General features: G+C 56.3%; 1 protein-coding gene across 1 annotated transcript; it reads left to right on the forward strand.

The window, feature by feature from the left end:
* Positions 1-3,584: 3,584 nt before the first annotated feature.
* LOC119955651 (protein SET-like) lies at positions 3,585-17,677 on the forward strand. The gene is made up of 7 exons (XM_038782075.1): positions 3,585-4,254; positions 6,315-6,392; positions 8,214-8,325; positions 9,236-9,396; positions 9,692-9,777; positions 15,963-16,087; positions 16,913-17,677. Exons 1-7 carry the CDS (start codon positions 3,871-3,873, stop codon positions 17,026-17,028), a joined length of 1,062 nt encoding a protein of 353 aa, XP_038638003.1. The 5' UTR covers positions 3,585-3,870; the 3' UTR covers positions 17,029-17,677.
* Positions 17,678-21,123: the final 3,446 nt, after the last annotated feature.

The raw sequence follows: 21,123 nt of genomic DNA on the forward strand, positions 1-21,123 counted from the left end.
ATCAGACATTAAAGACAATGTTGAGGGCGTATTGTCAAGAATATCCAGAGGATTGGGATAAAGGAATTCCATTCGTATTGTTTGCAATTAGGGATGCACCTAATGAGTCTCCCAAATTTAGTCCTTTTGAACTAATTTTTGGTCATGAGGTAAGAGGACCACTTAAATTAATTAAGGAAAAATTGGTGGGTGAGAATTCAGAAATTACACTATTGGATTACGTGTCTAATTTTAGGGAACGATTAAATAGAGCAGGTGAATTGGCTGGACAACATTTGAAAGTTGGACAAAATGTGATGAAACGGGTAGGGGACAAGAAAGCAAAAGTGCGTAGTTTTGTCAGTGGAGATAAAGTTTTAGTGTTGTTACCAGTGGTAGGTGAACCTTTAAAAGTTAGGTTTTGTGGACCATATCAGATTGAAAGGAAATTAAGTGAGGTGAATTATGTGGTTAAAAACACCAGAGAGAAGGAAGACTCACCGAGTGTGTCATGTGAATATGCTTAAAAGTTACTTTGAAAGGGAAGGAGAGCAAAAGGAAGTTTTAATAATTCGAACTCAAAGTGACGAACCAAATCCAGATGACTGTGAATTTGATATACCTCAAATTAAATTGGAAAATGAGGATGTTCTTAAAAATTGGGATGAATTGTTGTTACCTTCCAGAGGAAAACCGAACTGAACTGAAAGAGTTATTGATATCACATGGGCAAGTTTGTAGAGATAAATTGGGAAGTACTAAAATGGCTATACATGATGTAGATGTGGGAAATGCTGTTCCTATCAAACAACATCCATATAGACTTAATCCTTTAAAATTGGCACAGGTTAACAGAGAGATTGAGAGTATGCTTAAAAATGGTATAATTGAAGTGGGTTGCAGCCAATGGAGCTCACCCATAGTGATGGTACCAAAACCAGACAGTACCCAACGGTTGTGTGGACTATCGAAAGGTGAATGCAGTTACAAGAATGGACTCTTACCCTATCCCACGTTTGAAGGATTGCATTGAGGAAGTGGGACAATCTGCTTTTATTTCCAACTTCCAGACTTGAAAGAACATTTAAAACATCGTATGGAGTTCTTTGATTGACTTCAGGAGGCGGGTTTGGTGATGAACCTAGCCGACAGTGAATTTGGAGAAGCCTGAATCAGTTTCCTTGCGGAGTTTCCGATACCCTCAAGATGAAGGGAAATAATGCGATTTCTTAGCATGAGTGGGTTTAATCGAACCTTTGTTCAAAAGTTTTGTGGCGTGATAACTCCACTGATGGACTTGCGAAAGAAATGTCAAAAATTTCAATGGACAGCGGACTTTCAACAGGCATGTGACGGCCTGAAAGCTGTGATAACCGATGCTCCTGTATTGGAGAATTGCAAGGGACTCTGTGATCAAATTGAACTTAAGTATCTAACTTTAAAGAGAATTGCCGAGACGTAGAGGAATGGATGGATTGTGCATTGACTTTCCTGTTCAAAGAGACTGTCAATCGAGAAGGATTTCGGTTGGAGGAAGAAGAACGGGAAAGATGGACTTTATTATTATGCCTGTTTGAGGGTATTGTTTCTTTTTGTGAAACAAAAAAATATAGTTACTGTGTACATTTCTTAGTGGATGGTACAAAAGTGAAAAATTAAACCATCTTGAAGTTGTTGGTTTATTTTTTTTCTTGGGGGGAGGTGTCATGTGAGAGTACCTTTAAGAAATGGATGTTTAAACAATGTACCTTTAAGAAATGGTGCAGCTCATATTACTGAAGTGATGTCAGAGGGGGGAGCTGAGCTGACTTCTGATTTTAGTTTCAGTTTGAGAGAGAGCAGCTAAAAAGTGCCTGGCTGGTTTGCTGTGAGCTGTTTGAAAGGAGAAAGAAAGCCGTTTTTTGAGCTTGGGCGTGTCTGTGTTTGCAGTGAGCTGCATCTGCTGTGATCTCTGCCATGAAGGACTATCTCTGAATCATTTGGGTGATTTTAACTCATAATAGTAATGTCTTTAACCTGGTGTGTTTCTGTTTAAAGGTGTTAAGTCTCTTGGATGTTTAAAGGAACAACTGAAGGATTATTTAGTGTTGTATTATTTTCGGGGTTATGTTTGAAGTAAGGGGTGTTAAGTGATCCAATGTTTATTTAAAAGGTTAAGTTGAATTCATGGAATAAACATTGTTTTGTGTTTAAAAACCCACGTGTCCAAATTGTGATACCACACCTGGAGAACAAGCCGTGTGCTTCAAAAGCAACAATACATTAAAGGGGGTGGTTGGTTGAACTCCATGATATATTTTGGGGTTCTGAAAACGACTCTGCCATAACACTGTGCTCCCAAAGTGGGTCTAACCAAGGGATACGGAGACTGGAACTGTGCAGTGTTCCCAGTGTGGGTCTGGCCCAGGGATATGGAGACTGGAACTGTGCACAGTGCTCCCAGTGTGGGTGTAACCAAGGGATATGGAGACTGGAACTGTGCACAGTGCTCCCAGTGTGGGTCTGACCAAGGGATATGGAGACTGGAACTGTGCACAGTGCTCCAAGTGCGGGTCTGACCAAGGGATATAGAGACTGGAACTGTGCACAGTGCTCCCAGTGTGGGTCTGGCCAAGGGATATGGAGACTGGAACTGTGCACAGTGCTCCCAGTGTGGGTCTAACCAAGGGATATGGAGACTGGAACTGTGCACAGTGCTCCCAGTGTGGGTCTAGCCAAGCGATATGGAGACTGGAACTGTGCACAGTGCTCCCAGTGTGAGTCTAACCAAGGGATATGGAGACTGGAACTGTGCACAGTGCTCCCAGTGTGGGTCTAACCAAGGGATATGGAGACTGGAACTGTGAACAGTGCTCCCAGTGTGGGTCTGGCCAAGGGATATGGAGACTGGAACTGTGCACAGTGCTCCCAGTGTGGGTCTAACCAAGGGATATGGAGACTGGAACTGTGCACAGTGCTCCCTGTGTGGGTCTGGCCAAGGGATATGGAGACTGGAACTGTGCACAGTGCTCCCAGTGTGGGTCTAACCAAGGGATATGGAGACTGGAACTGTGCACAGTGCTCCCAGTGTGGGTCTAACCAAGGGATATGGAAAGGGGGGGGGGGAGACAGCGACCAATGGAAATTCCCGTCCCATCAGTCAGTCCATCTATTTTTGAGAGGACGCCTCTGATTGGGCAGCCTCCGGCCAATCACCGTTGCTGACATGGCGCAGGCTCGGCGGCGTGCAGAGGCCAGCGGGAGGCGACTCCTGATTGGAGGAGGGTGACCAATGGCGAGGAGCGAGCAAATAGACTCCGCCCCTCGCCCAATGCCATTGGCGGAGGTAGCTGGTGGACCCAATCGGGAGCGTGCGTCCGAGCCCCACGTGGCTGGCGGGTGGGCCGAACGCTCGCGCCCCCTACTATTGGAGGAGAGCCGTGAGTGACTCGACGCCTGGCCAATGGTGCCGCGGGATGGGAGAGGGAGGCGGTAACCCAGGAGAGACGCGACGCCCGATTGGACGGTGAGAGGGCAGGGTGGCCAATGGGCGGCCGCCTTGCACGGCGGGCAAGCTGACGGGACGGGCTGAGAGCCGCCTCCTGATTGGAGCGCGGGGGGCGGACCAACGGGAAGGGCCGTTACTGGCGGGTGGGCGCGGAGAGAGAGGGAGGAGAGCTGGAGCGCGGGGAATAAATAAAAAATAATGAGGTAAAAGTTCCCCCCGAGAGACCGGCCGCTTGCCCCGCGAGTGGAGAGCCCGGAGCGGAGAGGCAGCAACCGGCAGCGAGCCGGAGCGGCGGCGGCAGGCCCACAGAAAGAGGCGCCAAAACTTTTACTGTGCGGGGAGGGCGGAAAGTTCGAGAAGGCAGCGAGCGGGGGTGGGGTGAGAGAGACAGCCGCCGGCCGGAGATGAGTGGGGCCCCCGAGGCTAAGCTGGCCCGCTTGGAGGAGCCGACAGCGGGCGGCAGGCAAGCGGCGGGAGAGCCGGAGGAGGCCGCAGGCGGCGCTGCACAGGCGCGGCCGGGCAAGGGGGCGGGGCCGGGGGGCGTGGTCCCGGCCGGAGGGGGCGGGGCCGCCCCGCCCGCCGTTGCCGCGGTGACCGCCGCCGTTGCCCGGGAGACGCAGCGCGCCCTGGAGGCGGTCGACACGTGCCAGCGCGAGCTGGAGGCGCTGAATGAGCGCGCCAGCGAGGAGATCCTGCGGGTGGAGCGGCGCTACGGAGACCTGCGCCGGCCGCACCTGGAGCGACGCAGCCGCCTGATCGAGGACATCCCCGGCTTCTGGGTCACTGCCGTATCCTTTACACCGCATCCTGGCATTGCAAACCCCCCACCGCCCAGACTGGTGCAACCTTGCATTCCAAACCCCCCCCCCCCCCCATGACTAGTGCAAACTTGCATTCCAACCCCCCCCCCCCCCATGACTAGTGCAACCTTGCATTTCAAACCCCACCCCCCCCCCCCCCAATGACTGGTGCAATGTTGCATTGCAAATCTCCCCCCCCCCCCCTTTTTCCGGGACTGGTGCAACCATGCATTGCAAATTCTCTCTTCCCCCTTCCCCCCCCCCCGCAAAAACCGGGCTGGTGCAATCTTGCATTGCAAACCTTCAACCTTGCATTAGAACATAGAACAGCACAGAACAGGCCCTTCGCCCCTCAATGTTGTGCCGAGCCATGATCACCCTACTCAAACCCACGTATCCACCCTATACCCGTAACCCAACAACCCCCCCTCCCCCTAACCTTACATTTATTAGGACACGACGGGCAATTTAGCGTGGCCAATCCACCTAACCCGCACATCTTTGGACTGTGGGAGGAAACCGGAGCACCTGGAGGAAACCCACGCAGACACGGGGAGGACGTGCAGACTCCACACAGACAGTGACCCAGCCGGGAATCGAACCTGGGACCCTGGAGCTGTGAAGCATTTATGCTAAGCACCATGCTGCCCATTGCATTGCATTGCAAATTCCCCCCCCCTTCCCAGGACTAGTGCAACCTTGCATTGCAAATTCCCCCCCTTCCCGGGACTAGTGCAACCTTGCATTGCAAATTCCCCCCCTTCCCGGGACTAGTGCAACCTTGCATTGCAACCCCCCCTCCCCCCCCCCCCCCCCCCCAAAGACCGGTGCAATCTTGCATTGCAAATCCCCCCTTCCGAGACTGATGCAACTTTGCATTGCAAATTCCCACCGGACTGGTGCAACCTAGCATTGCAAATACCCCCCCCCCCCCCCCCCCCAAAAACCGACTGGTGCAACCATACATTGCAAATCACCCCCTCTTCCCGGGTCTGGTGCAACCTTGCATTGCAAATAACACCCCCCCCCCCCCCCCCCCCCCAAAGACTGGTACAACTTTGCATATAAATCCACTCCGGACTGCTGTAAACCACCCGGTTTGCATTGTAATTGTTCCAGTCATTTCCATTGTAAATGTTGCTCATTTTGAAGCTAGTCCAATACCCACGTGTATCCTGTGAGATTAGAGAATGTGGACAATGACTCGGCCTCCCTCAGGTGCCAATGGTGTTTGACGGTTTATGATTTGGCAGACTTTTAAAAATAATCTTTATTGACTTGTGACAAGTAGGCTTACATTAGCATTGCATGAAGTGGAGATGCCGGCGTTGGACTGGGGTGAGCACAGTAAGAAGTCTTACAATACCAGGTTAAAGTCCAACAGGTTGAAACAAACCTGTTGGACTTTAACCTGGTGTTGTAAGACTTCTTACTGGATTAACACTGCAGTGAAGTTACTGTGCAAAGTACCTAGTCGCCACATTCTGGCGCCTGTTCGGGTGCACCGGGAGAATTCTGAATGTCCAATTCACCCAATAGCACATTTTTGGACTGTGGGAGGAAACCGGAGCACCCGGAGGAAACCCACGCACACACGGGGAGAACGTGCAGACTCCGCACAGACAGTGACCCAAGCCGGGAATCACATCTGAGACCGTGGCGCTCTGAAGCGACAGTGCGAACCACTGTGCTACCCTGCTGCCTTGTGACCCTGTGCACCCCAGTGGATCCTTGCTCAGAACGCAGTCGGACTGATGCCTCACCATCTCTCGCCTCTCCATTTCACCTCCACCCGCCAGCACTCTCCCAAACTGCCAATTGAGGCATGTCTTGCTGCAGAATGAGGCCGCTTTAACTGTCTTGTGCTTGCAATTGTCTGTTAAGACTCTGGCTGTGGGGGCTGGCACACAGCCAGGGGCACTGCCTTCCATTGCCCACACTATTGCAACACTGATTGTTTCCCCCCCACCCCCAGCTCAGGCTGGAAATTGATTGAGTGAACGAGCTTGCAATGTGAAGTTGTGCAATTCCTTGACTCTCTCCCTCAGTTCCTCAATCACCCGCAGCTCTCTGCACTCATTGATGAGAATGATGAGGAAGCCTTTAATTACATGATGAGGCTAGAGGTGAGAACCTTATTGGATGATATGGTTTCTGCATTGTCTCTTGCGTCTCAACAATCCGTAAACGTCTGTACTTAAACAACCACTTTCTGCCTTTGTCTCTATCTCTCTGCACTGTCTCCATCAAACACTCCCAGGACAGATAGAGCACTGAGTTAGATACAGAGTAAAGCTCCCTCTACACTCCCCATCAAACACTCCCAGGACAGGTACAGCACGGGGTTAGATACAGAGTAAAGCTCCCTCTACACTGTCCCCATCAAACACTCCCAGGGCACGTACAGCAAGGGGTTAGATACAGAGTAAAGCTCCCTCTACACCGTCCCTATTAAACACTCCCAGGACAGGTACAGCACAGGGTTAGATACAGAGTAAAGCTCCCTCTACTCTGTCCCCATCAAACACTCCCAGGACAGGTACAGCAAGGGGTTAGATACAGAGTAAAGCTCCCTCTACACTGTCCCTATTAAACACTCCCAGGACAGGTACAGCACAGGGTTAGATACAGAGTAAAGCTCCCTCTACTCTGTCCCCATCAAACACTCCCAGGACAGGTACAGCACGGGGTTAGATACAGAGTAAAGCTCCCTCTACACTCCCCATCAAACACTCCCAGGACAGGTACAGCACGGGGTTAGATACAGAGTAAAGCTCCCTCTACACTGTCCCCATCAAACACTCCCAGGACAGGTACAGCACGGGGTTAGATACAGAGTAAAGCTCCCTCTACACTGTCCCCATCAAACACTCCCAGCACAGGTACAGCACGGGGTTAGATCCAGAGTAAAGCTCCCTCTACACTGTCCCCATCAAACACTCCCAGCACAGGTACAGCACGGGGTTAGATACAGAGTAAAGCTCCATCTACACTGTCCCCATTAAACACTCCCAGGACAGGTACAGCACAGGGTTAGATACAGAGTAAAGCTCCCTCTACACTGTCCCCATCAAACACTCCCAGGACAGGTACAGCACGGGGTTAGATACAGAGTAAAGCTCCCTCTACACTGTCCCCATCAAACACTCCCAGGACAGGGACAGCACGGGGTTAGATACAGAGTAAAGATCCATCTACACTGTCCCCATTAAACACCCAGCTGGAGTGGGGTGTCAGTTTCGAACTCTTACCTCAACCCTCAGGATCGTTCAGTGTGTGAGCTGCTCGGCAGGAGCAGCTGTCAGACTGCAGCTATCCACCCCAGCGATGCTCGGCCGCCCTGAAACAGTCCAAGTCTCGCTTCTTCTTCCTCTGCCCCACCCACCCCGTGTTCTCCCTCTGCCCCACCCACCCCGTGTTCCCCCTCTGCCCCACCCACCCCGTGTTCTCCCTCTGCCCCACCCACCCCGTGTTCTCCCTCTGCCCCACCCACCCCGTGTTCTCCCTATGCCCCACCCACCCCGTGTTCTCCCTCTGCCCCACCCACCCCGTGTTCTCCCTCTGCCCCACCCACCCCGTGTTCTCCCTCTGCCCCACCCACCCCGTGTTCTCCCTCTGCCCCACCCACCCCGTGTTCTCCCTCTGCCCCACCCACCCCGTGTTCTCCCTCTGCCCCACCCACCCCGTGTTCTCCCTATGCCCCACCCACCCCGTGTTCTCCCTCTGCCCCACCCACCCCGTGTTCTCCCTCTGCCCCACCCACCCCGTGTTCTCCCTCTGCCCCACCCACCCCGTGTTCTCCCTCTGCCCCACCCACCCCGTGTTCTCCCTCTGCCCCACCCACCCTGTGTTCTCCCTCTGCCCCACCCACCCCGTGTTCTCCCTCTGCCCCACCCACCCCGTGTTGCCGGTTTAATACCATCCGGCTTTGTTTTGAAACCCTGCAGGTTGAAGAGTTTGAAGACATCAAGTCCGGCTACAGAATAAAGTTTAACTTCAGCGACAACCCTTACTTCGAGAACAACCTTATCATCAAAGAATTTCACCTGGGAACTGGAGGTGAGAGGGCAGTTGGAATCGTTTTGGAGGATTCTTGTGGGAGCCACGTGGTGTGGGTGGGGCGCGGGAACCCTGTCTGTTTCACTGTGTCCTCTCCTGCTGGCCCCACACGCGGGGGAGGAAGATCTGGTTTACGGCTTGTTTTCTCTTGATTCTGGTGCTGCTGTACCACCGCCAAGGTCAGGGCTGGGAGTCAATCCCAGCCCTTCAGGAATGACCAACCAACACCTACAATTTGAATATCTGCTTTTGTATAGTGCAGTGGAGACAGTAAACCACAACAAGGCACTCTAACACAGACACACGAGATGTCCGGGACAGGTGACCAGAAACTTGGTCAGATTCCCAACCACAAGATCATTCAGTGCCTCCTGCTCTCTAGGCCTTGGATGCTGTGTCAGGGTAGTGGGAACCATCTGTCCGTGCTCACTGTTTGGCCCCTTCTTGAGTACGAGGAGAATTCCTGGGTGATGTGATCGTTCGGTTTTGCAGCTAATGAAGTCAGTTGCTAGTCCGCTCGTATAGAGGGAGCTTTACTCTGTATCTAATCCCGTGCTGTACCTGTCCTGGGAGTGTTTGATGGGGACAGTGTAGAGGGAGCTTTACTCTGTATCTAACCCTGTGCTGTACCTGTCCTGGGAGTGTTTGATGGGGACAGTGTAGAGGGAGCTTTACTCTGTATCTAACCTCGTGCTGTACCTGTCCTGGGAGTGTTTGATGGGGACAGTGTAGAGGGAGGTTTACTCTGTATCTAACCCCGTGCTGTACCTGTCCTGGGAGTGTTTGATGGGGACAGTGTAGAGGGAGCTTTACTCTGTATCTAACCCCGTGCTGTACCTGGTGAGGGAGGAGGTGAGCTCACTGTTGCGATCTGCAGCCTGGTAGTGACAGCTCCTTGCTCTGTCCACAGGGAAGCCCGTGTCCCAGTCCACACCAATCAAATGGAAGAAAGGGATGGATTTGACCGTGCTGAACAAAGGAGTGGACGAGAAGGGTCGGAAACGAGGGCATCGCAGCTTCTTCGCCTGGTTCTCAGAGCACCGGAACCCCACCACAGATGAAATCGCTGAGGTCTGTTGTGCCTGAGCAAGTAAAGATCACCCTGGTTTTGTGTGTGGGGGGACGGGACCGGGGGCGTGTGTGAGTGTGTGCGTGCGAGTCACTATTCGCACACTCGTATTCTTGTGTTCTTGGACACGCACCCTCTCTCACTATACCCAACTGAGGGTTGGGGTGATGTATAGTTTATTGGGTGTGAGGGGTGCTGCAGGCGGTGCACGCGGGGATTTTTAGAAGGCCTCTCTGCCTCCGTTTTCCTGTGATGTGCACCAAAGTTATGCTCCTGTCTTGTCGCCTCGGCTTTTAGGTTCTGAAAGATGACATGTGGCCAAACCCTCTGCAGTACTTCCTGATTGCCGAGAGTGAGAGTGGGGAGAATGGCCTGGACGACAGGTGAGCAGAAAATAATCCGGTTCAGTCTATCTGGAATAAACCCCAAATCCCGAGGAGCGGCCCCTTGGAGACCATCACCAACTCGGGCACAGGCATTGTGTGTTGGGGGGGGGGAGACGGGAACCTGGGGCCAGGGGGGGGGGGGGGGGGGGGGGGAAGAGTCATATACCAGACAGTCACAAATAAATCCAGCCAGGAAATTCGGGGAAAAGCTCTTCACCATGGGCGATAGGGGCGAGCAACTCCGAGGCTATTCCCACTCATTGCCGTGACCCCGACTGCTCTGTTTCACCCACCCAAACCCCTGCAAAGAATATCTTGTGACACGGCTTACTCTGGGACTGGGAGTGTCCGGAGGTCACCAGTAAGCATTGTGACTGTCTCAGGAGTTTCATAACCGTGTTTCCTCTGAGCAGGCGAAGGAAGTGAGATTATTTCTGTTCGGCTTTGCACTGTTTCAACAACAAAAACAATCCCTCCCTCTGATCCTGACTGCCACACCTGGTTAATAGTGTCCGTCTTTGCCACCAAGTCGCTGCCGTCCACTTGGCTCTGATCATTGGCAGCTGGACTGCCTTTCCCCAGCCCAGAGGCGGAGCCTGAACTCCAGCTGAAGCATTATGTGAGGGTTGATGGAAGGGGGAGCCCGGTTTATTGTTAGACCATGGCCAGCTGTGCCCTGGAGGGACGCCACAGGGACAGGAGGAGGCGGTTCAGTGTGATGGCAGCTAATCTGACTCCTTCCATCATCCACCATTTCCCCCTAGTACCCTCGGTCAGCAAGAATTAATCTTGGCCGTTGCTGTTAACCCTGAGTAAACTGCGTGTTGCCGCCATGTGGGAGAGAGCCTCACGCTTCTAGTCGCCCTATGTGTGGGGGGGGGGGGGGGGGGGGGGGGGGTGTACTGTTCTCTGACGATTTCAACTCCCGTAGCCCTGTCCCCAACTCCACGTGTCCCCGCCAGCAGCTGAAAGCTTCTCTGCCGGTCGCATCTTTCAAAATCCTTCAAACAAGAGAAAATCCATCAGCCTGGGAGGTGCTGGTTGTTGCTTCTGTCACCGCAAACTCCACCCCCCCTCCCCCCAAAAAGACTGTCCCACACTCCCCCGCCGTTCGCTCTGTCGCCCCACTCCTGCTGTTGACTCTGTCGCCCCCCCTCTCCTGCCATTGACTCTGTCGCCCCCCCCCCTCCTGCCATTGACTGTCTCCCCCTCCCCTCCTGCCATTGACTCTGTCTCCCCCTCCCCTCCTGCCATTGACTCTGTCTCCGCCTCCCCTCCTGCCATTGACTCTGTCTCCCCCTCCCCTCCTGCCATTGACTCTGTCGCCCCCCCCTCTCCTGCCATTGACTCTGTCGCCCCCCCCCTCCTGCCATTGACTCTGTCGCCCCCCCCCTCTCCTGCCATTGACTCTGTCGCCCCCCCCCCTCCTGCCATTCACTCTGTCGCCCCCCCCCTCCTGCCATTGACTCTGTCTCCCCCTCCCCTCCTGCCATTGACTCTGTCTCCCCCTCCCCTCCTGCCATTGACTCTGTCGCCCCCCCCTCCTGCCATTGACTCTGTCTCCCCCTCCCCTCCTGCCGTTGACTCTGTCGCCTCCCCCATCTGCAGTTGACTGTCCCCCCCTCCCCTCCTGCCATTGACTGTCGCCCCCCTGCCATTGACTCTGTCGCCCTCCCCCTCCTGCCGTTGACTCTGTCTCCCCCTCCCCTCCTGCCGTTGACTCTGTCCCCCCCTCCCCTCCTGCCATTGACTCTGTCGCCCTCCCCCCCCCTCCTGCCATTGACTCTGTCGCCCCCTCCCCTCCTGCCGTTGACTGTCGACCCCCCCTCCTGCCGTTGACTCTGTTGCCCCCTCCCCTCCTGCCATTGACTCTCGCCTCCCCTCCTGCCGTTGACTCTGTCGCCCCCCCATCTGCAGTTGACTGTCCCCCCTCCCCTCCTGCCGTTGACTCTATCACCCCCCTCCCCTCCTGCCGTTGACTCTGTCTCCCCCTCCCCTCCTGCCGTTGACTCTGTCGCCCCCTCCCCTCCTGCCGTTGACTCTGTCGCCCCCTCCCCTCCTGCCGTTGACTCTGTCGCCCCCTCCCCTCCTGCCGTTGACTGTCGACCCCCCCTCCTGCCGTTGACTCTGTCGCCCCCTCCCCTCCTGCCAATGACTCTCTCGCCTCCCCTCCTGCCGTTGACTGTCGACCCCCCCCTCCTGCTGTTGACTCTGTCGCCCCCTCCCCTCCTGCTGTTGACTGTCGGCCCCTCCCCTCCTGCCGTTGACTGTCGACCCCCTCCCCTCCTGCCGTTGACTCTGTCGCCCCCTCCCCTCCTGCCGTTGACTCTCTCGCCTCCCCTCCTGCCATTGACTCTGTCGACCCCCCCCCCTCCTGCCGTTGACTGTCGACCCCATCCCTCCTGCCGTTGACTGTCGACCCTCCCCTCCAGCCATTGACTCTGTCGCCCCCTCCCCTCCTGCCGTTGACTCTGTCGCCCCCTCCTGCCGTTGACTCTGTCGCCCCCTCCTGCCGTTGACTCTGTCGCCCCCTCCTGCCGTTGACTCTGTCGCCCCCTCCTGCCATTGACTGTCGCCTCCTCCTGCCGTTGACTCTGTCGCCTCCTCCTGCCGTTGACTCTGTCGCCCCCTCCTGCCGTTGACTCTGTCGCCCTCTCCTGCCGTTGACTCTGTCGCCCCGCTCCCTCCTGCCGTTGACTCTGTCCTCCCCTCCTGCCGTTGACTCTGTCGCCCCCTCCCCTCCTGCCGTTGACTCTGTCGCCCCCTCCCCTCCTGCCGTTTACTCTGTCTCCCCCTCCCCTCCTGCCGTTGACTCTGTCCCCCCCTCCCCTCCTGCCGTTGACTCTGTCCCCCCCTCCCCTCCTGCCGTTGACTCTGTCTCCCCCTCCCCTCCTGCCGTTGACTCTGTCCCCCCCCTCCCCTCCTGCCATTGACTCTGTCGCCCTCCCCCCCCCTCCTGCCATTGACTCTGTCGCCATCCCCCCCCCTCCTGCCGTTGACTCTGTCGCCCCCTCCCCTCCTGCCGTTGACTCTGTCCCCCCCCTCCCCTCCTGCCGTTGACTCTGTCTCCCCCTCCCCTCCTGCCATTGACTCTGTCCCCCCCCCTCCTGCCGTTGACTCTGTCGCCCCCCCCCGCCCCCCCCCCCTCCTGCCGTTGACTGTCGACCCCCCCTCCTGCCGTTGACTCTGTTGCCCCCTCCCCTCCTGCCATTGACTCTCTCGCCTCCCCTCCTGCCGTTGACTCTGTCGCCCCCCCATCTGCAGTTGACTGTCCCCCCCTCCCCTCCTGCCGTTGACTCTGTCCCCCCCTCCCCTCCTGCCGTTGACTCTGTCCCCCCCTCCCCTCCTGCCGTTGACTCTATCGCCCCCTCCCCTCCTGCCGTTGACTCAGTCGCCCTCTCCCCTCCTGCCGTTGACTCTGTCGCCCTCCCCCCCTCCTGCCGGTGACTCTGTCGCGCCCCCTCCTGCCGTTGACTCTGTCGCCCCCTCCCCTCCTGCCGTTGAATGTCGACCCCCCCCTCCTGCCGTTGACTCTGTCCCCCCCTCCCCTCCTGCCATTGACTGTTGCCCCCCCTGCAGTTGACTCTGTCGCCCCCTCCCCTCCTGCCATTGACTCTCTCGCCTCCCCTCCTGCCGTTGACTCTCTCGCCTCCCCTCCTGCCATTGACTCTGTCGACCCCCCCCATCTGCCGTTGACTGTCGACCCCATCCCTCCTGCCGTTGACTGTCGACCCCATCCCTCCTGCCGTTGACTGTCGACCCCATCCCTCCTGCCGTTGACTGTCGACCCCTCCCCTCCAGCCGTTGACTGTCGCCCCCTCCCCTCCAGCCGTTGACTCTGTCGCCCCCTCCTGCCGTTGACTCTGTCGCCCCCTCCTGCCGTTGACTCTGTCGCCCCCTCCTGCCGTTGACTCTGTCGCCCCCTCCTGCCGTTGACTCTGTCGCCCCCTCCTGCCGTTGACTCTGTCGCCCCCTCCTGCCGTTGACTCTGTCGCCCCCTCCTGCCGTTGACTCTGTCGCCCCCTCCTGCCGTTGACTCTGTCGCCCCCTCCTGCCGTTGACTCTGTCGCCCCCTCCTGCCGTTGACTCTGTCGCCCCCTCCTGCCGTTGACTCTGTCGCCCCCTCCTGCCGTTGACTCTGTCGCCCCCTCCTGCCGTTGACTCTGTCGCCCCCTCCTGCCGTTGACTCTGTCGCCCCCTCCTGCCGTTGACTCTGTCGCCCCCTCCTGCCGTTGACTCTGTCGCCCCCTCCTGCCGTTGACTCTGTCGCCCCCTCCTGCCGTTGACTCTGTCGCCCCCTCCTGCCGTTGACTCTGTCGCCCCCTCCTGCCGTTGACTCTGTCGCCCCCTCCTGCCGTTGACTCTGTCGCCCCCTCCTGCCGTTGACTCTGTCGCCCCCTCCTGCCGTTGACTCTGTCGCCCCCTCCTGCCGTTGACTCTGTCGCCCCCTCCTGCCGTTGACTCTGTCGCCCCCTCCTGCCGTTGACTCTGTCGCCCCCTCCTGCCGTTGACTCTGTCGCCCCCTCCTGCCGTTGACTCTGTCGCCCCCTCCTGCCGTTGACTCTGTCGCCCCCTCCTGCCGTTGACTCTGTCGCCCCCTCCTGCCGTTGACTCTGTCGCCCCCTCCTGCCGTTGACTCTGTCGCCCCCTCCTGCCGTTGACTCTGTCGCCCCCTCCTGCCGTTGACTCTGTCGCCCCCTCCTGCCGTTGACTCTGTCGCCCCCTCCTGCCGTTGACTCTGTCGCCCCCTCCTGCCGTTGACTCTGTCGCCCCCTCCTGCCGTTGACTCTGTCGCCCCCTCCTGCCGTTGACTCTGTCGCCCCCTCCTGCCGTTGACTCTGTCGCCCCCTCCTGCCGTTGACTCTGTCGCCCCCTCCTGCCGTTGACTCTGTCGCCCCCTCCTGCCGTTGACTCTGTCGCCCCCTCCTGCCGTTGACTCTGTCGCCCCCTCCTGCCGTTGACTCTGTCGCCCCCTCCTGCCGTTGACTCTGTCGCCCCCTCCTGCCGTTGACTCTGTCGCCCCCTCCTGCCGTTGACTCTGTCGCCCCCTCCTGCCGTTGACTCTGTCGCCCCCTCCTGCCGTTGACTCTGTCGCCCCCTCCTGCCGTTGACTCTGTCGCCCCCTCCTGCCGTTGACTCTGTCGCCCCCTCCTGCCGTTGACTCTGTCGCCCCCTCCTGCCGTTGACTCTGTCGCCCCCTCCTGCCGTTGACTCTGTCGCCCCCTCCTGCCGTTGACTCTGTCGCCCCCCCCTGCCGTTGACTCTGTCGCCCCCCTCCTGCCGTTGACTCTGTCGCCCCCTCCTGCCGTTGACTCTGTCGCCCCCTCCTGCCGTTGACTCTGTCGCCCCCTCCTGCCGTTGACTCTGTCGCCCCCTCCTGCCGTTGACTCTGTCGCCCCCTCCTGCCGTTGACTCTGTCGCCCCCTCCTGCCGTTGACTCTGTCGCCCCCTCCTGCCGTTTGACTCTGTCGCCCCCTCCTGCCGTTGACTCTGTCGCCCCCTCCTGCCGTTGACTCTGTCGCCCCCTCCTGCCGTTGACTCTGTCGCCCCCTCCTGCCGTTGACTCTGTCGCCCCCTCCTGCCGTTGACTCTGTCGCCCCCTCCTGCCGTTGACTCTGTCGCCCCCTCCTGCCGTTGACTCTGTCGCCCCCTCCTGCCGTTGACTCTGTCGCCCCCTCCTGCCGTTGACTCTGTCGCCCCCCTCCTGCCGTTGACTCTGTCGCCCCCTCCTGCCGTTGACTCTGTCGCCCCCTCCTGCCGTTGACTCTGTCGCCCCCCTCCTGCCGTTGACTCTGTCGCCCCCTCCTGCCGTTGACTCTGTCGCCCCCTCCTGCCGTTGACTCTGTCGCCCCCTCCTGCCGTTGACTCTGTCGCCCCCTCCTGCCGTTGACTCTGTCGCCCCCTCCTGCCGTTGACTCTGTCGCCCCCTCCCCTCCTGCCGTTGACTCTGTCGCCCCCTCCCCCTCCTGCCGTTGACTCTGTCGCCCCCTCCCCTCCTGCCGTTGACTCTGTCGCCCCCTCCCCTCCTGCCGTTGACTCTGTCGCCCCCTCCCCTCCTGCCGTTGACTCTGTCGCCCCCTCCCCTCCTGCCGTTGACTCTGTCGCCCCCCCCCCCCCCTCCTGCCGTTGACTCTGTCGCCCCCCCCCCCCTCCTGCTGTTGACTCTGTCTGTCTTGTCACAGTGATGAGGAGAATGGAGATGATTCTGTGGTTATCGTGGATGAGGATGAGGACGACGACGATGATGACGACGACGATGATGACGATGACGTGCAGGAGATTGTGGATGAAGAGGGCGAGGAAGACGGTTAGTTGGGGTTGTTTGCTGTGGCCTCGTGTGGGAGCCCGGCCAAAACCACCCGCGATAGCCACACGGGAGGGGAGCGGAATTATTACTCACCTCTCTTTGTGCCTCTGAAAATGGGGCAGAAAGTTGGGGAGGAGATGCCGAGCACGGTGTGTTCCCTGCACTGTCCCATCCAGCTGATAGTGTCGAGGCTGTTAGATCAGCGACTCCGCAGAGAGAGGCCTGGTGTAGCCATTGGGGACACGAATACTCATTGCTCCTGTTTTTTTGCAGGGGTGGGGGGGGGAAGGGGGGAGTGCGGTAGGGCAGCTCAGGTCAATTTGTCCGTAGCTAATGCCACCTGGGTCTCCCGCCGGACACTGGGTGAACGTTCACACGTTCCTGCCGAGGGCAGAGCATTGTCCACTCTGTGACGGCTTCCACTGCAGAATATCCCTGCCCACTTCCCTCTCCCCTCACCCACTTGTGTTTTAAAATTTTTTTTAGAGTACCCAATTCATTTTTTCCAATTAAGGGGCAATTTAGCCTGGCCAATCCACCTACCCTGCACATCTTTGGGTTGTGGGGGTGAGACCCACGCAGACACGGGGAGAATGTGCAAACTCCACACGGACAGTGACCCAGAGCCGGGGTCGAACCTGGGACCTTGGCGCCGTGAGGCAGCAGCGCTAACCCACTGCGCCACCGTGCTGCCCGCCCTCACCCACTTGTGATGCTTGTGAATGATGGCAGGGGCTGTGGGAGGGAGTGTTGATTGGAGAATCGGCAGGTTAGCGGGCTGCGAATGACCTGACAGTAACGCCCCTGTGAACTTCTTGCCTGCAGGGTCAGAGGATGAAGAGGATGATGTGGAGGAGATTGATGATGGCGAGGAAGTTGAAGAGGAGGGGGTGGAGGTGGAAGGGGAAGAGGATGAAGCCAAGGAAGGGGGCGATGGATAAAGATTCCCCCCTCCCCCCCCCCGCCCTCCTCTCATCCCTTCAAATCCCTTCCAAAAAAAAGTTGAAAAACGGGTGCATTCGCTGGTGTGTGTGTGTGCGAGAGAGAGAGAGTGTCTGTGTGTGTTTGTCTGTGTGTCTGTCTGTGGACCCCCTGTACTCCAGAGGGAAAGAGGGACCCATTGGGACTCCAGAGCTTAGCCTGTGTGTGTTGGAACCAGCATTTATTCAGCGCTCTCGTTTTAAAGTTTTTATAACCGCCGCCCACTTCCCGCCAGGAACCGATCGCTAGATTCTGTCAGGATCATAGTCTGCCGTGACGCCCCATGTAGCTGACCAGCCTGCCAGAATTCACGCACAAGGTATCGCATTGTAAATAATCCACTCCTGACATGGATTGTGGAGCCGCATCCTGTGACGAGGTGGAGACGAGAGGGGATTGAACTTTATTTTTTTAAGGAACAGTTTCCCCCACTCCCATGTTAACTGAGAGCAATGGTTCATCAATCACTCGCTTCTTTCTACGGGGTGCTCGTATCAAAATGCCCCCGCTGCTTGCTGCCACGTTATTGATTCCATTCTGAGATTTGTTTGGTGAATCTTGTATACTTTTATAGAAAAGGGACATTTTTTGCCATTTAGGTGGACAACGCAATGGTCCACAGGCCCCCACCACCCGTGTCTGGTGCAACAAAGCTCACCCAGAGGGTAGTTAGTGACCCACATTGTCCGGGGGGGGGGGGGGGGGTTCACAGCATTCCGCCGCAGGTTGGGCTGTTTTGTTATTTGGGGCGAGCGAGGGAGGGGGGTGCTGTTTTTGGGGGAGGTGATGGAATCGACCAGCAAAGTCGAATCAGGCAACCTCTTCCCCTGCTAATGCTTCAGCAGATATCGGTGGCTGGACAGCAGCACGTGCACCCACGCGTGTAAATTAAACCTGGTAAATTCGGGGTGTCCCACCTACTCCAGTGATGATGGAGTCATTTGGAGTTCCGCATTCCCACCCCCAAAGCTTGTCGGCACAGGAGGGTATGTACGCACACTCCACCCCCGTCAGCATACAGCGCCCAACTCTTTTCCTCCACCTCCCCAAACCACGTGATTTTGTCCCCCCCCCTCCCCCCATCATTGCAGCAGCTGTCGGTTTCAAATCCACCTTCATGTCGGGAGAGGCTCCTATCAATTCAATTCGACTTACCTCCAGCTTTGATCAGTTTTAAACGCGATGATTTTAACTCCCTCCTCCCCAGTCTGTTTCCCAAATCTTTGCCCACTCGCCTTTTTCTAGCTGAATCTTTGTCCCACAGGGTGCTTCTTTCTGTGTTCTCGTCCTGAGCGAGTTTGTATGTGAGTGTGCATATGTGAGTGAGTGTGTGTGTGCACGCGCGCATGGATGGGTGCGTGGGTCTGTGGCTGTAGCTTTTTCTACAAGCGTGCACATACTGGTAGATTTAACAGACAGCAGTGAATCCTCAAATTGGGACGAGGCAGTGAGACCCGAGGTGGTTGGAAGGAGCAGTGCGGCAGGAGACAAAGGGGCTGTTTCCCTTTTTAAACAGAGGTGGGGTGGATTGTACAGACTATCTGTGTGACTTCCTATTGGACTGCCTCCGACGTATAAGCCCGTGCTGTACCTGTCCTGGGAGTGTTTGATGGGGACAGTGTAGAGGGAGCTTTACTCTGTATCTAACCCCGTGCTGTACCTGTCTTGGGAGTGTTTGATGGGGACAGTGTAGAGGGAGCTTTACTCTGTATCTAACCCCGTGCTGTACCTGTCCTGGGAGTGTTTGATGGGGACAGTGTAGAGGGAGCTTTACTCTGTATCTAACCCCATGCTGTACCTGTCCTGGGAGTGTTTGATGGGGACAGTGTGTAGAGGGAGCTTTACTCTGTATCTAACCCTGTGCTGTACCTGTCCTGGGAGTGTTTGATGGGGACAGTGTAGAGGGAGCTTTATTCTGTATCTCCCCGTGTAATTCTGGATGTGCTGTGTGATCTTTGCTCGTATGCTATTATTGTGACTGGCATGTGATATTCGGTAGTGGAGAGGGCGTCTGCATCATTGCAGCCTCCCCCCTCCCTTTGATGATTTGGACGCTGAGGTAATGATGGTGCCCCTGTTCCCTCCTCCCAGCAGAGAAAGCGGATAGAGGCTGGAGATTCCCTGGCTCCATACTCTGAGTGGTGCACAGATCGCAAATAGATTTTTCTATTTGCTTCATTCTATTAAACACCCTGCAACTCCTTTTCAAAGAATCGCACATACCAGTGGGCTGCAGCCATGCGCTGCTCAAGTCAGATACTTAATTGTTGCAACTAACAATACATGGCCATCAGTGTTCGTCTGCGTGAGCACGTGTTTTTTTTAATTAAGGGGCAATTTAGCGTGGCCAATCCACCAAACCCGCACATATTTTGGGTTGTGGGGGTGAAACCCACGCAGACACGGGTGGAGAAGATGCAAACTCCACAGAGTGGCTCGGGCCGGGATCGTACCCGGGCCCTCGGTGCCGTGAGGCAGCAGTGCTAACCACTGCGCCGCCCAGTGAGCGTGTGTGTTCGTATGCATGCGTGTTAGTACGCGTGAGCGCAGGTTTGTATGTATGCGTGTGTTTGTATGCTTAAGCCCGTGTGTGTGTGCGCACGTGCGTGTATAAACTTTTAAAACGGTGATTCCGTGTAGCAATAAGAACGACGTTTATGTAGGTGAATGTCGCAGCCAGGGGTTAAGTTGCACTGAGGGTTCAAGTCTGAATTATTTTACGTGCCGAGCGACACCACCCACCGTGCTCCCTTCTCTGTGACCTCGTGCTCGCAATGCGCTGGGAAGTGTGGACTTTTCCCCCGTGGTGATTCATCTTTTCTTTTAGATTACACTTTGAATGACGGAACCCTGCTTTTATGGGGGGATCTTGTTGTGGTTCCTCCCTCCTCCTCTCCTGTCTTCCTCCTCTCCACTGATATCTCTTTTTCTGTTGAGAATTTAAGGAAAAAAGAAACTAGTTTTTACGTTGTAATTAAATAATATTGTCTAATTGTTTTGCTTTGGAGTCCAGTTATTTTTCTGGAGGTTGAATACTTTCCGAGTCAAACCGGCTGTAAGTCAGCTTCATATTTTAATAAATTGTTTTGTCTCAATTTGCTCATTTGACCCTTTTTAACGGATTGGTTTTCAACATCTCGCTTGGGTGAATGTGCTGCCCCCCCCCCCCCCCCCCCGGGTTTGGCCTCGTCGTGTGCACCCCTCCCTTCTCAGCCTTTTGTGCTCCTTCTGATACCCTCCACCCAGAACAGTCCCCTACCCGCATGCCTTACAAGCAATTCTCTCCTGGCGTGGGCACTCGTGCCGCTGTCCGATGAGTCATTCTTACACAAGAGGCACGTGCCGGACACAGTTGCCTGACCCCCCGACCCCCTCCCTGCCCGCCAGCCGCACGGAGTCGGCCGCAGCCCCAGCGTTTCGCCGACAACAATCAGCTGCTCAGTGATCCAGCAGCCAGTGTCTCCAGCGAGGAACAAAATGGGGAGCTCCGCATCAAGCAGCGTTTCCACATGAACAGCGAGCTCCACCTTGGCTGCTCCGGGTATCCGCAGCCTCGCCTGTGTATGGTCGCTAATTTTGGTGGTGATACCAAGTTGCCGAGGAAGAGGTCGAGAGTCTGCAAAGAGGTTTCTGCAGGTTTGGCCAACGGGCCAAATAATTGGCAGACGGGACGGCAGAATGTGGGGAAAATGCGAATCCACTTTGACGGGAAGGATAGGGTAGCAGCATTTGATCTAAATAGAGAGAGATTACAGAACTCCTGAGGTACAGAGGGTGTCTGGTACAGGAAGCGCAAACGGTTTCAGGTGATTACCGCAAGTGGCCAGCGAGCCAAGCCAAACATTGCTGCTGATTTGGGAAGGAAATGGATTATAAAGTTTTGCTGCTCCTGCACGGGGGCTTAACACCTTTTTAAAGACTCAAAATGGGGGTAGGGAGTGCGCTGTGGCGTTACACTCTATTTTCCCAGCTAATTAGACAGCCAGAATGTGCTTTATTGTCACCTCCAGAGTGACCACTCGCTGCCCAGCTTTCCGTTCAGCTCACAACAGAAC

The sequence above is a fragment of the Scyliorhinus canicula genome, chromosome 21 (genome assembly GCF_902713615.1).
Source record: "Scyliorhinus canicula chromosome 21, sScyCan1.1, whole genome shotgun sequence".
In the NCBI taxonomy this organism is placed as follows: Eukaryota; Metazoa; Chordata; class Chondrichthyes; order Carcharhiniformes; family Scyliorhinidae; genus Scyliorhinus; species Scyliorhinus canicula.